The 20,280-nt window shown below is 44.9% G+C and overlaps 1 protein-coding gene across 1 annotated transcript; it reads right to left on the bottom strand.

Moving 5' to 3' along the window:
- Nucleotides 1–9,509: 9,509 nt before the first annotated feature.
- LOC125544255 (histone-lysine N-methyltransferase ATX4) lies at nt 9,510–18,461 on the bottom strand. Its single transcript, XM_048707871.2, has 23 exons — nt 16,805–18,461; nt 16,625–16,680; nt 16,266–16,470; nt 15,614–15,724; nt 15,472–15,540; nt 15,318–15,383; nt 15,154–15,245; nt 14,956–15,048; nt 14,544–14,679; nt 14,279–14,372; nt 14,092–14,191; nt 13,874–13,998; nt 13,485–13,630; nt 13,254–13,358; nt 13,048–13,112; nt 12,743–12,944; nt 11,189–11,275; nt 11,034–11,090; nt 10,867–10,956; nt 10,466–10,552; nt 10,167–10,241; nt 9,986–10,086; nt 9,510–9,845 (listed from the first exon to the last, which is right to left on the bottom strand). The coding sequence occupies exons 1-23, from the start codon at nt 17,636–17,638 to the stop codon at nt 9,755–9,757; spliced, it is 3,087 nt and encodes a 1,028-aa protein (XP_048563828.1). The 5' UTR covers nt 17,639–18,461; the 3' UTR covers nt 9,510–9,754.
- Nucleotides 18,462–20,280: the final 1,819 nt, after the last annotated feature.

The following is a 20,280-nucleotide window of genomic DNA, read 5'->3' as shown; positions in this document are numbered from 1 at the left end:
ACGAGGCCAGCGCATCTATATGGTAGCTTGAGAGGGGTTGAGCGGGATGAGGGACGCGATGTTTACCCAGGTTCGGCCCCTCATGGTGGAGGTAAAAGCCTACATCCTGCTTCATTGATATTGATGATGATGATCACGGTTACAAGAGTGCTCTATCTCAAGAGCTATTGTCTAAACCTAACTTGTCCAACTTGTGGAACTTGTCTCTCTTCTCCCTTTTGGGGAGCCCTGCCCCTCCTTATATATGTTGGAGGGGCGGGTTACATGTAGAGTCCTATTAGGATTAGGACTAGTCTATCTCTAATACAAACCGGATACAAGTCCAGGTCTTAACTCCTTGTAAGATAAATGTTCCTCATGCCTTTCCTCTTAAACCGGCCCACCATTAACATAAACCGGCCTGCTGGGCCTTGGGCCTTGTCATCCATCTGGAACACGCGCCGGGTCACCAATGAGTCTTCAGGCTCGTGAATCGTCATACCAGTGAACCGCCAGACACGTAAGTCGCCAATCCTCTGGCGGTTTACCAATGAAACGCCTAATCCGGCCGGGTTATACTTCCGGCCGGTTTACGCCGCGGGGTATATCCGCAACATTAGCCCCCAAGTTTAGCTTGGATTTATCCATGGTAAACTTATGCTGCAAAATAAACACAAGAACAAATTTGACATGTTGTGCTCCGGGTTAAGAATTCTTGTAAACCGGTACCTGATCACCCTTAAGTCCTTGTTATTTCCTCCTTCTGGGAAGTCCGGGTCAACAGACCAGCTTCATAATCAATTTGCCGACATTGGTTTCTCACAGAGAAATATTGTGAAGAATAACTCCTTTGACTCAGCTCCCAAAGCGCCAGTTTAAGAAATATGGGTCTTGAAATACTTATCTGATATTCAGCCGGTTTGAAGATGTAAAACTTGCCGGTTTAATATTACCAAAATGGCTAGTTTATAAATATTGATGGCACCGGGTCATAATTGTTGTCGACACCGGGTCATGTAATTGATCTTCCTGATTTGCTCAAAACTGATAAAATGAAGATGTTCCTCCTTTATATATGTAATACCTGTAGCCCCCAAGTCTTAAGAGGAGAACATAGTGATAACCTAAGACTTACTCCAATAAGTGTTTCAACCTTGAAGAAATCCGGTTTGTTCATCTCAATCATATAAACTGAATACTCCATATATGTAGCCCCCAAGTACCGGGTTGTCATGCTTGCAGCAACCTGGGACTTGTAATTGCTTATAAAAACTTCAATCAGTGTAACCCCCAAGGGCCGGGTCATTATGCAATAATAAGCAGGGACTTTGTAAATATAAGCATGTAGATTTTAGCAGTGATGTGTAGCCCCCAAGGGCCGGCTTAGTAAGATAATACTGAACCGGGACTTGATATATACTTCAATGAAAATAACATCTTATAATGTAGCTTCCATCGTAGGGCTTGAACCCACGTCCACAAGGTTAAGAGCTTTGTGCTTTACCAATTGAGCAATGGATCCTTCAATATTATGGACGAAAACTTGTGTACCTTGAATTGTTGACAGGAGCAATTGGTAGCCCCCAAGGGCCGGCTCATTATAATATGATGAGTCGGGTCTTCAGTAAGACTAGTAAAAATGACTTTGCATTAGCCCCCAAGTGTCATGATGCATGCTTGCAGCGACATGAGACTTGCATGTAATCTCAATTTGAATAATGTAGCCCCCAAGTGCCGGGTTGTAAGCTTGCAGCGACTCGGGACTATTCCTTCCATTGTAGAATAAATCATATCCTTTGATAAAATAATAGACATTGCGCTAAAGCGACTTTGAAAATTTTAATCATAATATTGGTTATTGATAACCATAATAAAAATCCAGCCATGTTGGCTATTTGAATAATATACCCAATGATTTATAAGCGCATAATTCCAATGGCGCAATCCAAATATATACTGACGAGTTATAGTCCAAAGCCAGGCCGGGTCAATAAACACCGCTGATTTGTAATTATGTTTTATTCAACCTATTTCTGCATACAACAAGTTTAAAGTATCCTGGCGGTTTACCGCCGGACGGGTCATAATGCCCAACATATAACCCGGGTTTATAACCAAGGTTGCACTTTAAGAATAATCAAATATGAAATAGATCATACCTATGACATTGAATCACATCGTTGGTTTACCAACTTTTTTTAGTAAGGGTGATAACCCAAATCTTGAGTATGATAACTCCCATCATATTTTGCCGGTTTGTAATAAAACCGTGTCGGGTTGTAATAAACACCAGATAGTCATCCTGGCAACTTATAGTCAACGCCAGACCGGGCTAAGAAAACTCCGGTTTATAATTGAGTTTGTACTAACAACTGATAGTTGAAAGCTTGTGCCGGGTTAAGAAACTCCGGGCTGATTTGATGACTGATAGTCATGCCGGGTCAATAGACACCGGTTCAACATAAAATTATCAAAAGAGAAAAATCTTGACAAAGGCAAATAAAACCGTGTAGTCGAGGCTTTTCAAGGGCTGCCAGGCCCAAATTCGAGGCTTTTCATGGGCTGCCAGGCCGCTGAGTTAAACCATTTGACAAAGCCTTTTAAGATGGCCCTCCAATTAACCAATCATCGTTTTAACTTTGACAAGTTCAGGGTCTCAATGAGAGTAACTGTCAAACGTTCAACGGGTCGTGCCAGGATTACCTGGATAAGAGTGGCTTACTTGATGAAGGCAGGTTAACCCGGGGTTTTAGGTGAATACACCAGACTTCCAAGCCGTGGGTCGATACCCGGTTACAAGGGTCCTTTCAAACTCTTTGGTATTTGACACAAAGAGCCCCCAAGTAACTTTGTGAGCCGTGCTCAATGGGTGCCTATGTTTAAGTTGTGCGTAGCAATAAGACTCTCTTTGGCCCCTTGGGCGTGAAGCTCCCAAGCTTTGTTGTGGCGTGAAAGCCGGATTAATGGACAGGACTCCGCTTTGCAAGCAGAAGCTCCCATGTGATATATTTCTGAGCTGTGCTCGCCGGGTGCCTATGTTTGAGTCGTGGTGTGCAACAAACTCTCTTTGGCCCCTGATGATAATATTGTCTTGATAGCTGCATCAAGAGGGTAGTAACACCATGTTCTCTTTGGTGAATACACCTATGTTTGAACAGGAAGCCCTGAAGTAATCATATGAAGATGAGCCCATAAGGCAGGACACCCATGTTTGAACCGCGCGTCAGGGCAGCAGGTCCTCTTGGGCAACCTTTAACTTTTTGCAAGAGATAAATTCTTCTTGAACCGGGATTTTGAACCGGATATTGAGAGCTTCAATGTTTTATGGGAGACATCTTTCCCTTGAACCAGATTTTAAACCGGAACCTTCATTTTCAGTCGGAAATTTTCTGACGGCCTTTCAGCTCGAACTTGCGAGAGATTAATTCCTCTTGAACGGGAAATTCTTAAAACGGTTTGAGAGCTTCAATGTTTTATGGGAGACATCTTTCCCTTGAACCAGATTTTAAACCGGAACCTTCATTTTCAGTCGGAAATTTTTTGACGGCCTTTCAGGTCGAACTTGCGAGAGATTAATTCCTCTTGAACCGGAAATTCTTAAACCGGATTTGAGAGCTTCAGAGCTTTATGGGAGAACAGATTTCCCTTGAACCGAATTTTAAACCGGCATTCTTTATTTTGAACCGGAAATTTCCTGACGGCCTTCAAATTGCCATCAATATGGTAGTAGCCTCCGGGATCGGGTTATCTTTCCCTCCAATGTCATGGGGTTCTTGACTTCACTGAAAACCGGCAACATTTGCTGAGTCATATTACTGTAGCCCCCGAGTCTCAAGGTGACTCGAGGAGTTGACTTGAGATTCTCCATTTTTGACCATAATATAAACCGGTATGAGTCCTTCAACAGCTCAGTGATATAATTTTTCCTACATTGAAGAACTTGCAAGACAAAGTAATTGCTCTTTTTTGAAAGAAAGCAATATATAATATAAAAATATACTGGATGGATTTCACCTAAGATGTTGAGCCAGAAATTATCCATCGCGGAGTTGATGATCACCATGGTGAAGCTGAAATCAATCAAGGATGAACCGGCCACGACGTTGTAAGCCGGTGCGGACGGGGAGAGTCGACCACGGGGTCGGACGGGTAAGTCGCCCATAGTGTTGTAAACCGTCGTGGACGAGCGAGTTGTCCTCCATGTTGCAAGCTGGCGCGGACACGTGAACCGGCCGCGAGGGTGGACGGGCGAGTCGTCCGTGGCATTGTAAGGCGGTGCGGACGGGCGAGTCAGCTGGCGCGTTTGATGTAAACTGGACCGCGACACGCGTGCCTACGGAGCCACGCGGCACAGCCGAACGTACATCCGCGATATAACACCACTCCTTTTTCTTTCAATAGCCGTCCTGCATAAAAATATTACAGGCCAGAATAATTGTTCTTTTGACAAAAAACAATAAATGTTTAATACATAAACTTGGATGAATACCACCTGATGTTTGGGCGGGCAGTAAAACAACCGCAGCATCAGAAGCGGCTTCAGAGAGATGAGTCGGTCGTGGCCTTGTAAACCGGCGCAGACGAGCCAGTTGTCCTTCGCGTTATAAACCGGTGCGGACGCGTGAACCGCCACGAGGGCGGACGGGCGAGTTAATTTCAGGCGTTGTGAGACGCGCGGACGGCCAGTCAATCACGGGCGAAGTCCCGGTGAGTGGATGTAGATCGAGCTGCACGGGCGGCGGTTTACGCACACCCGTCCAACAGCAAATGATGAATCATTACCCTGCATATATAAAAATATACAGATAATGTAATTGTTCTTTGACAAAAAACAATATATACTAAAAAAGACTTAGATGAATATCACCTGATATTTTTTTTGCCGGATGAACGCGGACACTGATGATAAAAGCATAGCAAATGTCTCATGTGACCCTAGCACCGTGGCTTTATAAAATGGGCATTTGACCACCGCTTGGGTTTGATCTTAAAAGTTTTTTTTTAAACATGGCTGATTCAGGCCGGCTTGGATCGGTTTCCTCTGTATAGCCACGTTTTGCAAGTGGTGATCGGCTTTGGCAGACGCATCAATTGACTAGTACCTTCACACGTCATAATAGATAATGGAGTAGTAGTTGATGATAGGATTTTGGTCTTCATGCAGAAAGAAGCAACGACAGATTTAATGCTTTGCCTCGGGACTCGATCCCTTTGCGAGTTGCGACCACCTGGACGCGAAGCCAAAAACTTGTCCTTTCCTTTCACGGGATCAACTCCTGGCGCTCTTTCCTTTTAACACCTCATCTTCTAACTGATGCCGACAGCTCCTGCTGATGTGTTTTTTTTTTCACCCTATCCTCGGGAGTAGCAGTAGTCAGAAGACACCAAAATACGTAAGTGCTCGGTGCAGCCGATTCGCTTCAATCTCAACGGAAAAAGGAAATCTCCGGATTCGATCTTGATACAGACAACTGTTCGCTTATCGGTCTTGGCGACTCCTGTATGTAGCGGCGGCGACTCGGCGAATAAAACAAAGCCACCGTATTTTGATGACTTCGATACGTGCAGATGAAAACCTCCTTTGCACTTGGGTATCTCGTAGCGATGAAGGAAAAAGGTGATCCGGCCACGACGGATCGCCTGCTTGCATGCCACGGCGCACACAGATTTTAAATTTTGAAGTTGACACAGATCTTTTCAACCTGACTCTTCTTTATCCGACAAATCACGAACTTCTCGATTCCTGGAAGGGATCCCTCCAAGAACTCAACACCACCGTGCGCGAGCCCCACGGTGTGCGCCAACTGTCGTGGAATTGTCACGACAGATGTCCTTAGTGTCAGGACTTAGTCGCGAGGCCAACGCATCTATATGGTAGCTTGAGAGGGGTTGAGCAGGATGAGAGACGTGATGTTTATCCAGGTTCGGCCCCTCACGGTGGAGGTAAAAGCCTACATCCTGCTTCATTGATATTGATGATGATGATCACGGTTACAAGAGTGCTCTATCTCGAGAGCTATTGTCTAAACCTAACTTGTCCAACTTGTGAAACTTGTCTCTCTTCTCCCTTTTGGGGAGCCCTGCCCCTCCTTATATATGTTGGAGGGGCGGGTTACATGTAGAGTCCTATTAGGATTAGGACTAGTCTATCTCTAATACAAACCGGATACAAGTCCAGGTCTTAACTCCTTGTAAGATAAATGTTCCTCATGCCTTTCCTCTTAAATCGGCCCACCATTAACATAAACCGGCCTGCTGGGCCTTGGGCCTTGTCATCCATCTGGAACACGCGCCGGGTCACCAATGAGTCTTCAGGCTCGTGAATCGTCATACCAGTGAACCGCCAGACACGTAAGTCGCCAATCCTCTAGCGGTTTACCAATGAAACGCCTAGTCCGGTCGGGTTATACTTCCGGCCGGTTTACGCTGCGCGGTATATCCCCGACAACTGGCAAAACCTCCAACATCGAAAACATCATAGAAGCAAGTGAACTCCGTTTTCAATGAACTTGAGCTTGTCATCAAGATGACCATAAGCTCTAAGACTCACAAAGAGAACCAAACAAGAACCAAGAAACATGATGCAAGGATGCAATGGTTTGAGCTCTCAACGAACGGTACGATCAAGCTACTCATCGGGATCCCCCCTTGATAATACGGCAATCGATCCTATAACCCGGTCTCCCAACTACCATCATGAGACCGGTAAAATAGAAAATCTATCAAGGACAAACCTTTGCCTTGCACATGGTCCACTTGAGCTAGATGATGACGATCTTGACTTCCTCAAGTTGGACCACCTTTCTTGATTGTGTTGGCTCGATGAAGACTAGTTGATTTCTCCCCCATACTACACTATGGGTGAGCCATTCTTCCGCACATCTTCACATGTCCATTGTCACCACAATGGACGGCAAGCTTCAAGCATTTAATCTCTTCATGATGCTCCACTTGAACTTGCACACCGCAACCTAACCCCACAAAGAACTCTCACGAAGACCATGGGTAGCTACACAAAGCGAAATTGACAATGCTTACCATACCATGGGATCACTTGATCCCTCTCGGTACATCTTCTGCGCTTTGTGAGTTGATCAACTTGATTCATTCTTGACTTAATCTTGATCAACCTTGAATCTTTCCAGTTCTCTTCATTTGGATGATGTCTCGAAGGTAGACATGAATGATCACACAATCTTCTTCTTCAAGACATGCTTGCAATAAGCTCGACACTCACATGACCAATCTTTGGATAATTCCTTGAATGGCACCTTGGTCGACACAAACTCTCCTTGAAACCAACACATGTACTCCAAGAAAAGCCTATGGACAAAACCTTTAAATATAACTCAAGGCAACCATTAGTCCATAGAGATTGTCATCAATTGCCAAAACCAAACATGGGGGCACCGCATGTTCTTTCAACTTTGAGTTGGACTTTCCTTGCCCGGCCAACCGTGAATTTTCTCGATCCCTGGGAAAGCTCCCTCCAAGAACACAACACGTTTGAGCGCAGGCCCCACGGTGGGCGCCAATTATCATGGTTTTGTCACGGCGGATGTCCTCGAAAAAGGACTTAGTCATGAGACCATCGCAACTAGGTCATAACTTGGATGGGGTTGATCAAAAACGAGAAGACACGAGTTTTACCCAGGTTCGGCCCCTTACGGTGGAGGTAAAAACCTACATTCTTCTTGATATCTGCTGATCCTCATGGTCTTGATTACAAGAGCGCTATTTCACTGCCTCTGTCTCGAGAGCTATCAAAACATCTGTCTCGAGACCTACCAAAACATCTGTCTCGAGACTTGTTTGTCTAAAACCTTATCCTTTTGATGACTCGGGGACTCCCTTTATATAATAGATGAGTCCCTTGGGTTACAAGAGATTCCAAGTTATACCATAGTCGGAGTCCTACTCTAAGTCCTCTAAGTCCTCCGTGTCATCCAAGTCGGGGTTCTCCATATTGTATTTGGACTCCTGGAAACTAGGACTTGTCTCTCCAGGTTGGGACTCATCCTCAAGCTGGGTCTCGTCTCCAGAGCCGGCTCATCTCCCTGAGCTGCCTTATCTCCAGAGCATGCTTATCTTCGTGAGGCCGATTATCTCCGCGAGCCGGCTTATCCATGAGCGAAATCATCTCCGGGTGCCTGCTTAGCTCTGTGAGCCAGCTTATCCATGAGCCTGCTTATCCATGAGTCGGCTTATCCATGAGTCTGCTTATCCATGATCCCGCTCATCTCTATGAGCCAGCTTATCCATGGGCCTGCTTATCCATGAGCTGGCTCATCACTATGAGCCTTGTTATCTTTTTGAGCCACCTTATCCGTGAGCCTGCTTATCCATGAGTCGGCTCATCTCTGTGAGCCGGCTTATTCATGAGCCGGTTCATCTCTGTGAGCGGGCTTATTCATGAGCCGGCTCATCTATGTGAGCCTTCTTATCTCTGTGAGCCAGCTTATCCATGAGTTGGCTCATCTCTATGAGCCTTCTTATCTATGTGGTCCAGCTTCTCCATGAGCCGGCTTATCTTCAAAGTCAGAAAACTTGTCTTGTAATAGGTTGCTTATCCATGATGCGGCTCATCTCTATGAGCCAGCTTATCCATGGGCCTGCTTATCCATGAGCCGGCTCATCACTATGAGCCTTCTTATCTTTTTGAGCTACCTTTTCCGTGAGCCTACTTATTCATGAGCCGGCTAATCTCTGTGAGCCAGCTTATCCATGACCTGGCTCATCTATGTGAGCCTTCTTATTTCTGTGAGCCAGCTTATCCATGAGTCGGCTCATCTCTATGAGCCTTCTTATCTATGTGATCCAACTTCTCCATGAGCCGGCTTATCTTCAGGGTCAGAAAACTTGTCTTGTAATAGGCCAGGTCAAGATTGTAACCAGGTCAATATTGTAGCGGCGGGGGGGGGGGGGGGGGGGGGGGGGGTCATGATTATAGCCGGTGGACTCAACTCCAGAGATGACTTACCCTCATAGCTGGGTTTAGCTGCGCGTAACTCCCCCGATGATCCGTGTTAGAGATGCCCTTATCTAGATGTTTTGTGCTATACAAAAACATACACATCTTTGAACAACAGTGCAAAGTCTCAAAACACTGTGGATAGCAGTGCAAAGTCTCAAAACACTATGTGTGGATAGCATGTGCCTTTCACGAAAATTACTACTACCTCCAATTTATAACAAGTGTTGCAGTTTTAAACTAACAGCTGTTAAAAAACGCGACCCTTATTTTGGATCGGAGGGAGCAGGAAATAGGTGCATCAAATATCTCATGCCACATGCTCCCAGGTGAAATCGAGAACTGAAAGTTTGCATGCCCAAATATCCCGGGAAAATTACAGATCTCATGCCCGAGTACTTTGAAAGCTTGTAGAATTTCATGAAGAAACGAGTACTGAGACCATCAAACTTGTAATTTGCTCAGTACGACAAGAGCACTCATTTCTGATGTGCCCCTCTGTTTTTACTGTTGCCATCTTCCACTATTTTGTAGACACGCCAAGTACACTAGTGATATCTGAATGAAAATATAATCAAAATTGGCACTAGAGAAAATTGATTATAGTGGATACACTAGAAGCATTTACAGGAATAGAAGCTCATGCTTTCGAGCTGACTAAACTTATTCCTAGAGACTAGAGTGAAAAAAAAATTGGGGCGTAGGAGGGAACAAGGTAATATATACCACTTATCACCAATGAACCAAGAAAATGCTAAAGCAAAAAAAAAAACTATGACAATGCCCATTGACATCTACTCTAACCTAATTCATGAATTTCCGACAGTCAGCAGTCTGGCACAGGCAAGGAACTTTGCAATCATCAGCCTCATCAGGGTCAAACAGGTAATCATACCTAGAAATTACACACAACATAAAAACATGTTTAGTCTCCTTGCATCCTTGCAGAAACACAAAGATTATCACGATGGAGTTTAACATAATTTGCTGAGACCATCTGCAAAGAAAAAGAAAAGGAAATCATATACGACATACGTTAGCTCTTCACCGGCACAAACATTTCTCTTGGCAATTAGAACAATGCGGCTCTGATCATGCCCCACGCTCATAATCCTCGCATAAAAGTTTGGCGTGCACTGCAGCAAAAATAACAATACATCAGGCACATATTATTTAGAATCTTAAGCAGATTTGAAGTTCATTATATGATCCTTACAGAATGATTAATCAGGCGTGCCACGTTTCCTTTGTCTGTGGCATCAACAACCACTTCCTCGCTGATTTTGAAAAGCTGGGCAGAAAAAAGGACAGCATAAATGTAGTTAACGTTAGATGTATTATCAGAGGCTATTAAAATAATACATCATAAATCCATATAATGCATACAACACGTGATTTCCAGCAGTTGGGATGGCCAAATAGCATGTGTGTTGTAGATATAATGTTATTTCACAGAAAAAAATGCACTCATGGATACACCACATAACGGGTGAACTGGTATGGAAGATGACTCACATAACAATCTTTTCCCTGTACACGATACTGTGCTTCCCGTAAGTCCGCAACACTTCGTCTGACCTGTTCACCGCGGTACTCTAGAACCTGGAAAAAAAGTTAACCATGAGCAATTTCTTGAACGAGGGCAGCAGCGTATTAATGAAGACCACATGTAGGATAGCGGAATGCCGGCTTAATAATGGAAACTAGGGCGCATATGTGGGAACAGAAATTACCACGAGTGGTTACAAAGCAACCATGTAAGAAAAGTATAAATGGACCTTTAAAAAAATATCAATGGAGCGTAATGTATAAAGTAGAAAGAAAACCGTGTCATTACAACCAAGCATATCTGCTGTTCAAGCGCCCCCAATTGTGAAAAATATTTCCATGGCATATAATAGTGTTTGAGGGAATACCATTTCTCCTTCTTGAATGTCCCTACGAGCAAAAAGTCCCCACCTATGAATTCCTGACCTACCAAAGCATACTCTGCTATGTTCCGTTTTCTGAAGTAAAGAAAAATTAATTAGTTTCATACTACAAATATATAAGTACAAGGGAAAGCCAACAGACATATAGTAACCTGAAGATAATGTAGACGCTCCTTAAAAGTAGAAAAGGATTCCGGATCCCTCTCTTCCTGCAGAGTACAGAGTTTTCCTTCATAAGAAAATTTGACTAAAAGATGGGAAAAGATATCTAATAAGCATGCATACATTACAGAATTAATCAAATTACCCTTCGTGGATTCAGACTGTCAATTTCATCCCAGCGGTGTTGACAATATCCTCTTACTCGGTGTGCCATTGCTGCCTCCCGGGATCTCTGCATGCAACAAAATTCCAATCAGGTGCGCACCAATGGGTTATCAATACAAGATACCAACCGGCAACAGTACTTATATTTTGGGAACAAGTGGCAGGAACACGGACACGCACGTTTGGCTCTCGGGTGTAATTACACCCAATTTTTTTAAAAAATAGTAATTTGGAAGAAAGTCAAAAAATCTGAAACTTTTTGCAAACAAAGTAGATTTATTGTTGCACTCGTATAAAAACTTTCGCAAAGAGAAGACTTTCATGTTGTTCTGGACGTAAAAAAACAAATTTGTCGCTATATATGCCGTACTGTTCACACTTTTGTCAGAGAATATTTGTCATTTTTGTCAGAGAATATTTCGTTGCAAATTATTTTTGTACACTAGAAATGACAGCTCAAGTTTGTTGGGGAAAAAGTTTTGGAACGTTTTGACTTTTTCTAAAAAAAATAAAAATAAAATACATAACCAGGTGTAATTACCACCATGTTCCAAAGGGTATTTTCCCAGGAACACTGCCTATTGAGCAACACCATATGTGCCAGGTAGAGAAGCAGCAGGCACATGATGACAGGACTGGGAGTCCTAGACTGAAGTTGAGTCCAGAGAATCTGGCCAGTGGGAGGCGTTGGGATTAGGAAAATAAACAGCAAACAAAGGTTGAATGCCTTGCAGTAATGTGCTCCATATGGTCACAACTAACGAAAAGAAGAGGAATCAGGGTCGGATAGCAAGGAGTCGAAGTTCAGCTAAGCAATTACAAAAAGGCTGTTGCATGTGCTCTTTGAAATAGTGTTTTTTCTTCGCTTAAATCAGGCACAGCTCAGAGTGTCTTTGCCACCTGGAGAATGAGGATGAGCGACTTATGGTGCTACCAGATCCACTCTTAAGCCTGAAAGTCAGAATCTGCTTCGTCACACTGACATTTCACAAAAACCCAACTGCTAACAGCTACAAACTCCAGATCTGATCAAACATTGTCTTTGATAACCGTCTGGATAAATCACCACACTGGTTTCTAACTAGTACCTATGCTAGCTAAATGAATTAAATGTCCCAGCCTCCAAGGTATCTTGCAAGTTCACACAAGCCTACGAAACATGTTTAGCCCTATTTTTGGACGTAACCGTTAGCTGAAAGAAAAAAAATTCTGAGACATAACACTTGGTTGGAAGTAGTAAAAATCCCTCCAACTAACTAGATTCCATAGTGCAGCACAACAGAGAGTAGAAACCAGACTATCTGCTAGTAACACAGGGGTAACTTTAGCTGTTATCCTAGTTACCCATTCTCATGTAGCACTAGCATCAAAAGATAATGGCCACATCCTTAGAATTAACAAGTACTTCCCCGAACTTTATTGTTAAGAGCTGCTATAATGGCTATATTACATGCTAGACGTACGTTTTGTGGCTTACGTTGTAGCTAGCATAAAGGTGCATTCATTATTCTTTCAACTTTAAAGCAAGGCATACCTTCAGTTCTTTCCTAACATAAACTCGACATCTTGCAGAACATAAATTCTCTATAGTTTCAACTTCTGATGCTGAATCCTTGGGAAGATCTTTCCTAATCAGTCTTGAAGCAGCTATGGTGCCACTACTCTGAACAAGCCTTTTTGAAGAGAAAGTTCCAGCAGGAGTTTGAATTATCAAAACATTATCAGGATTAGGTCTCCTGCACATAAATAAATAATCCAAGACAATCCAACTGTCAGTATTGCACAAAAAGATGTGAACAAATTATAGCTTTACTCGTGCTTCCACTTCATAAATCTTACCGATGATGAGCACAATATGAAATCATCTTTGTTGTCTGTTTGCCGTTTTTTTCCAAGCAGTGCAGCTGCATACATGGAAAACATAGTAAAGTTCAGATGTGCTAAAAAAACATGAGATGCAAGCAAAAAAAATGAAATTACACACTTTTCTTCATTGATAAATAGCATAAGCAACATGTTCTTGCAGCGATCAGTATTAGCTATACCTCCATTCGATAGCCTGCCCTTGATGCACAGGTGGCATGGTAATAAGTCGAGCACCTGTAGCATTGTGTGCAAGCACCATGTATTTGCCTACATATGACGCACATCTGGAGCAATGGGCAAGAATGGAACATAATTAGGTCAACGTAGTCAAACATACGAGATACGTAGCACTCGTTCAGGATCAATCATCTTAAGCCACTTAAGCTATTGCACCAGCATATGTATTCAACCTTCATAAATAGCAGAGGTGCCATGCTCAATATCCCAATAGCAGGTTCCATGAGCTCATCACTAGCAAAAGCCACCTGTGGCTGAAACCATGCACATGCGACATGTACCCACAAGTTATCAACATTTGTTGGCTTCAGCGCTCCACCTAAAATAAGTGTTGAAGCCAGTAAGAACCAGGTTAATGATTACAAAAATGCTAAATAAAACAGAATGTCACAACTTGATTTTCCGGTATCAGATTTGACAAACTTAATTTAGTTGCTGTGGTGTTGTCACTATTGTTATTTAGAAAGAGACCTAGGTTCGACATTAATAGCAGTACTGATGAATCATCCTGTTACGGAATCTATTTCGTCCAGTTACCACTGAAAGGATAGCAGGTACATACCTTTCACAGGGCAAAGGCAGCAATCCCTCTTTTGTTCAGGCGTTTCACAAGCCCTACAAATCCACGAGGTGAAATCTTGCTTACCGCTCACACCATAGCATTCCTGATGAACAGCTATCTGGCATCTGAACATGAATGTGATCAATTGCAAACTTTATTCCATATCTCAAAATGATTCGCACCAAAGAAAAACATTGCGAGCAACACGAGCTTAATACCTGTTACAAATCACAATCTTATTGTAATCCCAATCTTCAACCCATCTACAGACTGCACACCTTTCGGTTGTCCATTTCACTTGTACATGATCATAAGGTTCTGTACATAAATTCAAGGTCCGTCACTTCAAATTCCTGGGAACCAGATCTTCTAATACTATAGGCTACAAAATAAATGCTCAGTTACCATTTAACAAATCAAGTAACTGCTGTTTTTTCAGTTTCTGAGAGGAGCGCTTTGAAGGATATGTGGAACACACGCTTGGTTGATGTTGATCTATCTGTAAAGAGAAATGTGGGGCATTCATAACCCTAGCAAATAGAACTACAAACCAACAAAGGAACAGAAATAAAAACTACAACACTACTATACAGTTGCACAAGAACTAACAGCATCTATATATGCAGTGGAAAAGGTTGAAACGGAAGCATGTTGTCATTACTGTACGAACCCATTTTCCAAATGGCATAAGTGTTCCCTTCATTTTAATACTAGATTTCCAATTTTTACTTCTGCAGCCAGCGTGCCTTTCCCATTCATTGAACAGAAACTTTTGTCCCTTACAAGGGGCACAATGGCAAGAAATCCTGCAAAAAAAAGATAGTTTTTGAAGTCATAAGTAGGTCCAGATATATATGAAAAATATCAGAGTTATATGCAGATGAATGGAAACCACCTAAACAATGAACGAAGGCCAGCAGAAAGATAAGTTCAAGCCAAAAAACAGGAATCAATAATCTTGCTAAGTGTGCATAATTGTGAGAAAACTGAAATTAAGCTATGGTGGTGCAGGCATGCCATGCCAGTCACAAGTAGGAATAACTTTACTACAATCTAATGTAATTCAGATAAGTGGTTCTTACAGTTCGAGATTTGGTAGGTAAGTTCCTTCCATGTCAAAACAGATGACCCCTACTCTGTCAGGCTTCCTTCCTTTCTGTGCAGAATTATCTTTACTGTTTCACAAATGGATTGTACATGTTAGTCTTAAGAGCAAATAAATTAGAACCTTGAAATATGAAGTTGTAGCATAAACAAGTAGTTCTAGCCTTCTAACTCACCTATCATCAGGAGAGTTTGTCTTCTTGCTGGACAGATTTGAGTTACGTTTAACCCTACAGTAAAGGCAGAAGTAACTTTTGTCTCGTAGATCCTATAGCATCAAAATGAGCATGTTAGCGATGGTAAATTACTAAAGCACCAAAGATATTATGACGAGAAAAACCTTTAGGTTGCTGCACTTTTTGTCACATTCTGCATGAATCCAACTTTCACAACCATGACAGCAAACCTGGTTAATCACCTCCCATCTTCAGAATTTGCATGGTTGGAAACATAAGATAAATTTATATTGCGCTAATGGCTACACTATGTCTTACCCATCTTCGGTCACATTTATGTTGCCAACTTTTCAAGCATATCCCACAGTACTCTTTTGATCTCAAGATCTGCACATACAGGAAGGTAGTGTAAGCCGTAAGGACAAGACACTCAGAGTGAAGTAGGTTCACCAAAACATACCCTAGCACAGTGTTTGCAAGCAAGTTGCTCCATCACATAAACCAACTTGTTTGACTCTTTGTTTGGAAAGCAATTTCCACAACTTTCACACTGCAATTCACTTGTATAATGCTGTGTGCAGAGAATAAGCAAAAATCTAATTAGTCTATTGGGGAAATATATGACAGTTGAAGAAGCAGTTCCATTTTGTGATAAATAGTACAAGAACAGCACTGAAGTGTAATGGTGTTACTAACTATCGTCGGCCATTGACTGACCCAGAAGGCGAGCTCTATAAGGCCAATAAGTTGAATAACCATTGGTACTCCACAATATATAAACATGCTCAGTTTTATCATTCTGCTTATACGCACACAGTACTATGTCTGCTAGATAATGTTTCTCAGAAGATTTTTCTGCAGTCATGCATCAATGCACTTTTCAGGCATTCGGCCCCCATCTAAAGTTTAGGTTTGAAGAAAAATCATATGAATGTAGATAGACCTAAACTGTATACCTAATATTAATGCGTAGATAGAACACCAAAAACTTAGAAAGCCAGTAGGCAGGATTGAATACAAAGCCATGGAAGGTTGGACCAAAAATATTGATAAATTTCTGAAATTTCCTGTGAATACATGTCTTCTTAGTTGTGGAAAAATGGTCAACTTGCCTTAATCTGTGCCTGGCATTCCAGCTCGTTTGAACCAGTCACTTCTTCTAATTCGTCTGGACAAGATTGACAGACAACAGGCTGCCCTGCTGTGCTGTCATCCATTGGCACTTCAGAGAACCCCTGGTCGGCCAAAAAGGCCTCTTCTAGTGCCCTCTGGAAGTCACCAGGTTTGAGACTGCTCAAATCTGTTTGCCCTTGAAATCTGAGATGGAAATACATATATTTCTTAGCACATGTGTGGGTGCTATTCTACTTCTTGCCAATAAAAAGGCTTTGCTGATATGCTTTTGCAGCACTTTAAATGCAATAAGTGATAAGTTATTTTTAGTGAATTACCACGTACTACTAGTACTTACTGGTCAATGTAGTCCACAAAAGGAAAAATCCCTCCTTGCCTCACCCAGACATACTTCTGCAACACACGGGCGTCATCAAATGGTCATTCAGAAAGAAAGAGAGAAAAAAGGCTCAAAAGCAAAAGAGGAAGTGGCGCCAATTCAAGTCAGTCAGCCCGAACAAAACAGTAATTAATGTACCTTCTCGTCACTGAACTCTGCACGCCAGCCAAACAGCATCACACAAAGCACAGCACCTCCACGCGGCTGGGGCGGCATTGCATCGGCAGCTGCCTGCCGAGCTGGGTCGACCACAACTCCTGGCCACGCTGGTTGCCGCTTACCCAGCCGTGCCCACACAATGTCGCCATACAAAAACTCTGTGCTCCAATGAAGGTCCTCCTTCTGCGCCTGCAGGTCCTCTTCTGCCTCTTCCTCTTCGTCTTCCATCGACTCGTTTCTATGGTAACCGCTGTACGGTTCATTGTGCAAGGAGGTGAGCGCGCTCAGAGACATGGAGTACTTCCTGGAGGCAACAAAATTCTGGCACACTCGGTAACGCTGTGCCTCCTCATCCTCATCCACCTCTGACAATGCGGAAGTCCTATCCAGGATTGCACCTTTACGGCAGAGCGGCTTGCTTTTGGGAACGAGCTGCTCGACCTTGGGCGGTGCAGGCGGCTTGGCCGGCTTCTCCTTCTTCCAGGGGTCGATGAGCACCGAGTCATTGAACCGCGAGGGCAGCACCTGGGCACGCCCGCGCGACGTCCGGACGACAGGCGGGCGCGTGGCGGCGGCAGCGGCGGGCGCCGGTGCAGCGCCGGCGGGTGATGCAACCTCGGGCTCCTCGCACCAGCGGAACCCGGCGGCGGCATACGGGATACCGGAGGCCGGCACGTGGCCGAGCAGCTCGACGGGGAAGAAGTCGTCACCCCTCTGCCTCTTTGGACGGCGCTCGCCGGCGCCGCCCTCGCCCTCGGCATTGCAGCGCTTGAGGCTGAGGATCTCCGAGCGCTGGGTCCGCTTGAAGATCATCACACGCGAACCCTTTGCCCCCCGCCCGAATTCACCGGCCCGGCGGCGAGATCACGGCGAATTCGGCGAGGGCTCCCCCGCAAACCCTAGCCCTGCCCTCGCCGCGGCGAATTGGAGAGGAGGGGAATTCGTCCCCCGCCTCTCCCCACGAGCCGTCGCGGAGACGGCGGGAGGAGGAAGGGGAGCAAAGAAGAAATCTTTGACGGAGATGCGCACGGAGAGAAGGAGAAATCGGGATTGGGGGATTTTTTTTTCTTTTTGGTGCCTGTTCTTTGTGTGTTCTAATGGGAGGGCTCGGGAAGAAGAAGTCCTACGAGAAACGAGGAGCGGGGCGCGACCCGGTTGTAAAAACGATCCTGGCCCTGATTTTTCTCTCTCGTGGGATCGGGTTGGTTTCGTGCGGAAGGAAGGATGGATGGATGGATGGGATGGTGGTTACATGGATGGAAGTCGTCGTCGTCGTCGTCGTCTTCGTCGTGGGTGCAGGTGGAGTTGCCGTCCCGACTCGCCGTTGGATTTTGGTGGTGGTGGTGACGGTGCGCGTCCATGGAAAGTTGGAGACGGAGGAGGCCGGTGGGCGTTACGAGGAGCTTGGGCTTGGCGTTTTGGCGTCGTGGTACGGGCATTTTCTTTGCCCGGATTTTATAGTTTGGATTCGTGTGGGTTTGAGCTTCGAATCCGGAATTTGGTCTGGGCTTTTGGTTGTGCTTGGGTTTGGACTTTGGAGGAGATGGTTTCGACATGGACGGGAGGAGAGAGAGAGAGAGATGATCAAGGTGGCCACGAACGAGTTTTGTGCAGTGTGGGATGGGATGGGGAGCTGGCTAGGCTAGGGCGACGTCACGACGAGTAGGTAGGTAGGCGCTGTACCTGTAGTGATGATTGATCGTCCCTCCCGGGCGGGCGGAGAGACAGACGGGTTGATCCAGATGCGACTCGCTGACTGTCTTCTCAAACTCGATGGAAATATGAATGGTCGATGCCCGATTTCGCCACCCCGACGGAATGAAGAAATTTCCGGGTTTTATTTTCTTTCGTGTTCTTGTTTCGAGTTCGAGCTCGAGTCCCTGCAGCTCGGTCCTGGCAGTGACCGGTGTTTGATCTAGTCTTCTGTAGGTGGAGCTTCCGGTGGGATTTGTGCGAGTTTCCATGTCGGCCTCCTTGGGCGAATCGCGAAACAAAAATCGTGCACGGGCCAGGAGAGGAGAGCGCAGGCGTAGATCCTGGTCGAGGCATCGCCGGCGGGTGTTGATCCAAGCAGAGACGGTCGATTAATCCGACTTCTTTTTCTCTTTTGATTTATCCATATATCTATATAATCTATCTACTAGTACTAGTTGCAATCGTGGTCGCCGCGCTCGAATCCACGGTCGCAAAGGCGTGCAGCTTTGGCCGCCCGGATGACACTTCCGCCGTGCATTCGTGTCGCCTTGGCCACGATTCGCCGGAGTTGGAGGGACCTTCAGCACGCACGGCCACGGCCACGCCCACGGCCACGGGCTTCTTTGCTGGATTCTCCCTCGGTGGCCCGGTGGACTTTGATTGAGTGCGCCCGTCAGATTCCCAGAGTCGTACCGTCGGAGTTGGCTGTTCCATGGCCATCGGAGCAAAGAGCACGGGAGGGAGGCGTGTGTGTGGCAGTGCGTTCATGCTGTGTGTCAAGATTAGTACAACTACAAGGGATGTCCGTCCATGGCCATGAGTGAGGCGTGAAGGAGCTGCTCCAGACGACGCAGCGACACAAGAATTAATTAGGGGTAGGTGTCAAAGTTTTCTTGGTTCCTGTGCCTGCAGCTTTTCTCATCCTCGATTGTTTCTTCCTCTTTTTGTGCTTCACTGAAGAAATTCTCCTCCTTGAGATTCACAGATACTACTGCTAGTAGATCCGAAAATGAAAATGATCCGGTGCGGCGAGCGTTGTGCCTGCACACATTAAAAACATGATTTTTCTCACGGGTATCGTTAGGGCGCCGTAGTCCAGTGTCCAATCAACCCCATCCGCGAAGCCGGCAAGAAATGTCAGATCAATTTTATTGTTCGGCTCACTTGGGACGCCCAAGTTGCCGATCCAGCCGTGTGGAGAACCCCCGGCGCCGCCATGCTTCCTGCCCGACGCACCGCACCGCCATCGACCGGAGCAGGCGAGAGACGATCTCCTTCGCTCGTGCAGATGCCTCCATCTGATTTCTCAGCTCTAGCTACAAACGGCAGATGTTACATGTGATTTTCTCATCCTGTTCGCTGCGGCTACTGTAGCGGTGGTTCATGACGGCCGCATTTTTTTTAGAAATTGTTCATTCAAATTGCGAATCAGTACAGAGTAGGTGACCCTTACAAGCACATTAAAATGCAAAAACAAATGACCATGAACACTTAGAGTACCCTAAGACAACCCTAACACAAGAAGATCTCCAAAGCCCTGTGTCATCATCCCTGAATATTGAGAGAAGACCCTTGCAGCAAAAAAATGCAACCAGTCGCAAACGGGTCATCATCTTCGACCACGGTACAATTGCCGCAACGCTGCTTTCTCCTTTCTTGACACCAGCGCTGAAAGGGCATGGACATCAATCCAACACACCTGCAACAGCCGTCGCCATCTTTGGCTTTGAGTACCGCGAAAAGTGTCCCTTCCGGAAGGA

Source organism: Triticum urartu, chromosome 3A (assembly GCF_056163025.1).
Source record: "Triticum urartu cultivar PI428250 chromosome 3A, HENAU_Tu73, whole genome shotgun sequence".
NCBI classification, from domain to species: domain Eukaryota; kingdom Viridiplantae; phylum Streptophyta; class Magnoliopsida; order Poales; family Poaceae; genus Triticum; species Triticum urartu.
Note: the sequence above shows the minus strand (reverse complement) of the source record. Positions and strands in the feature narration are given on the sequence as shown.

Bases quoted from the DNA above. Each gene is read 5' to 3' on its own strand.
- LOC125544255 (XM_048707871.2), bottom strand. From the start codon at position 17,638: ATGATCTTCAAGCGGACCCAGCGCTCGGAGATCCTCAGCCTCAAGCGC. The intron at 10,553-10,866 runs GTATTCCCTCAA...CTTTTTTTCCAG, and splicing joins ACATTCAAGAAGGAGAAATG to GTTCTAGAGTACCGCGGTGA. The intron at 10,242-10,465 runs GTGAGTCATCTT...TTTTCTGCCCAG, and splicing joins TACAGGGAAAAGATTGTTAT to CTTTTCAAAATCAGCGAGGA.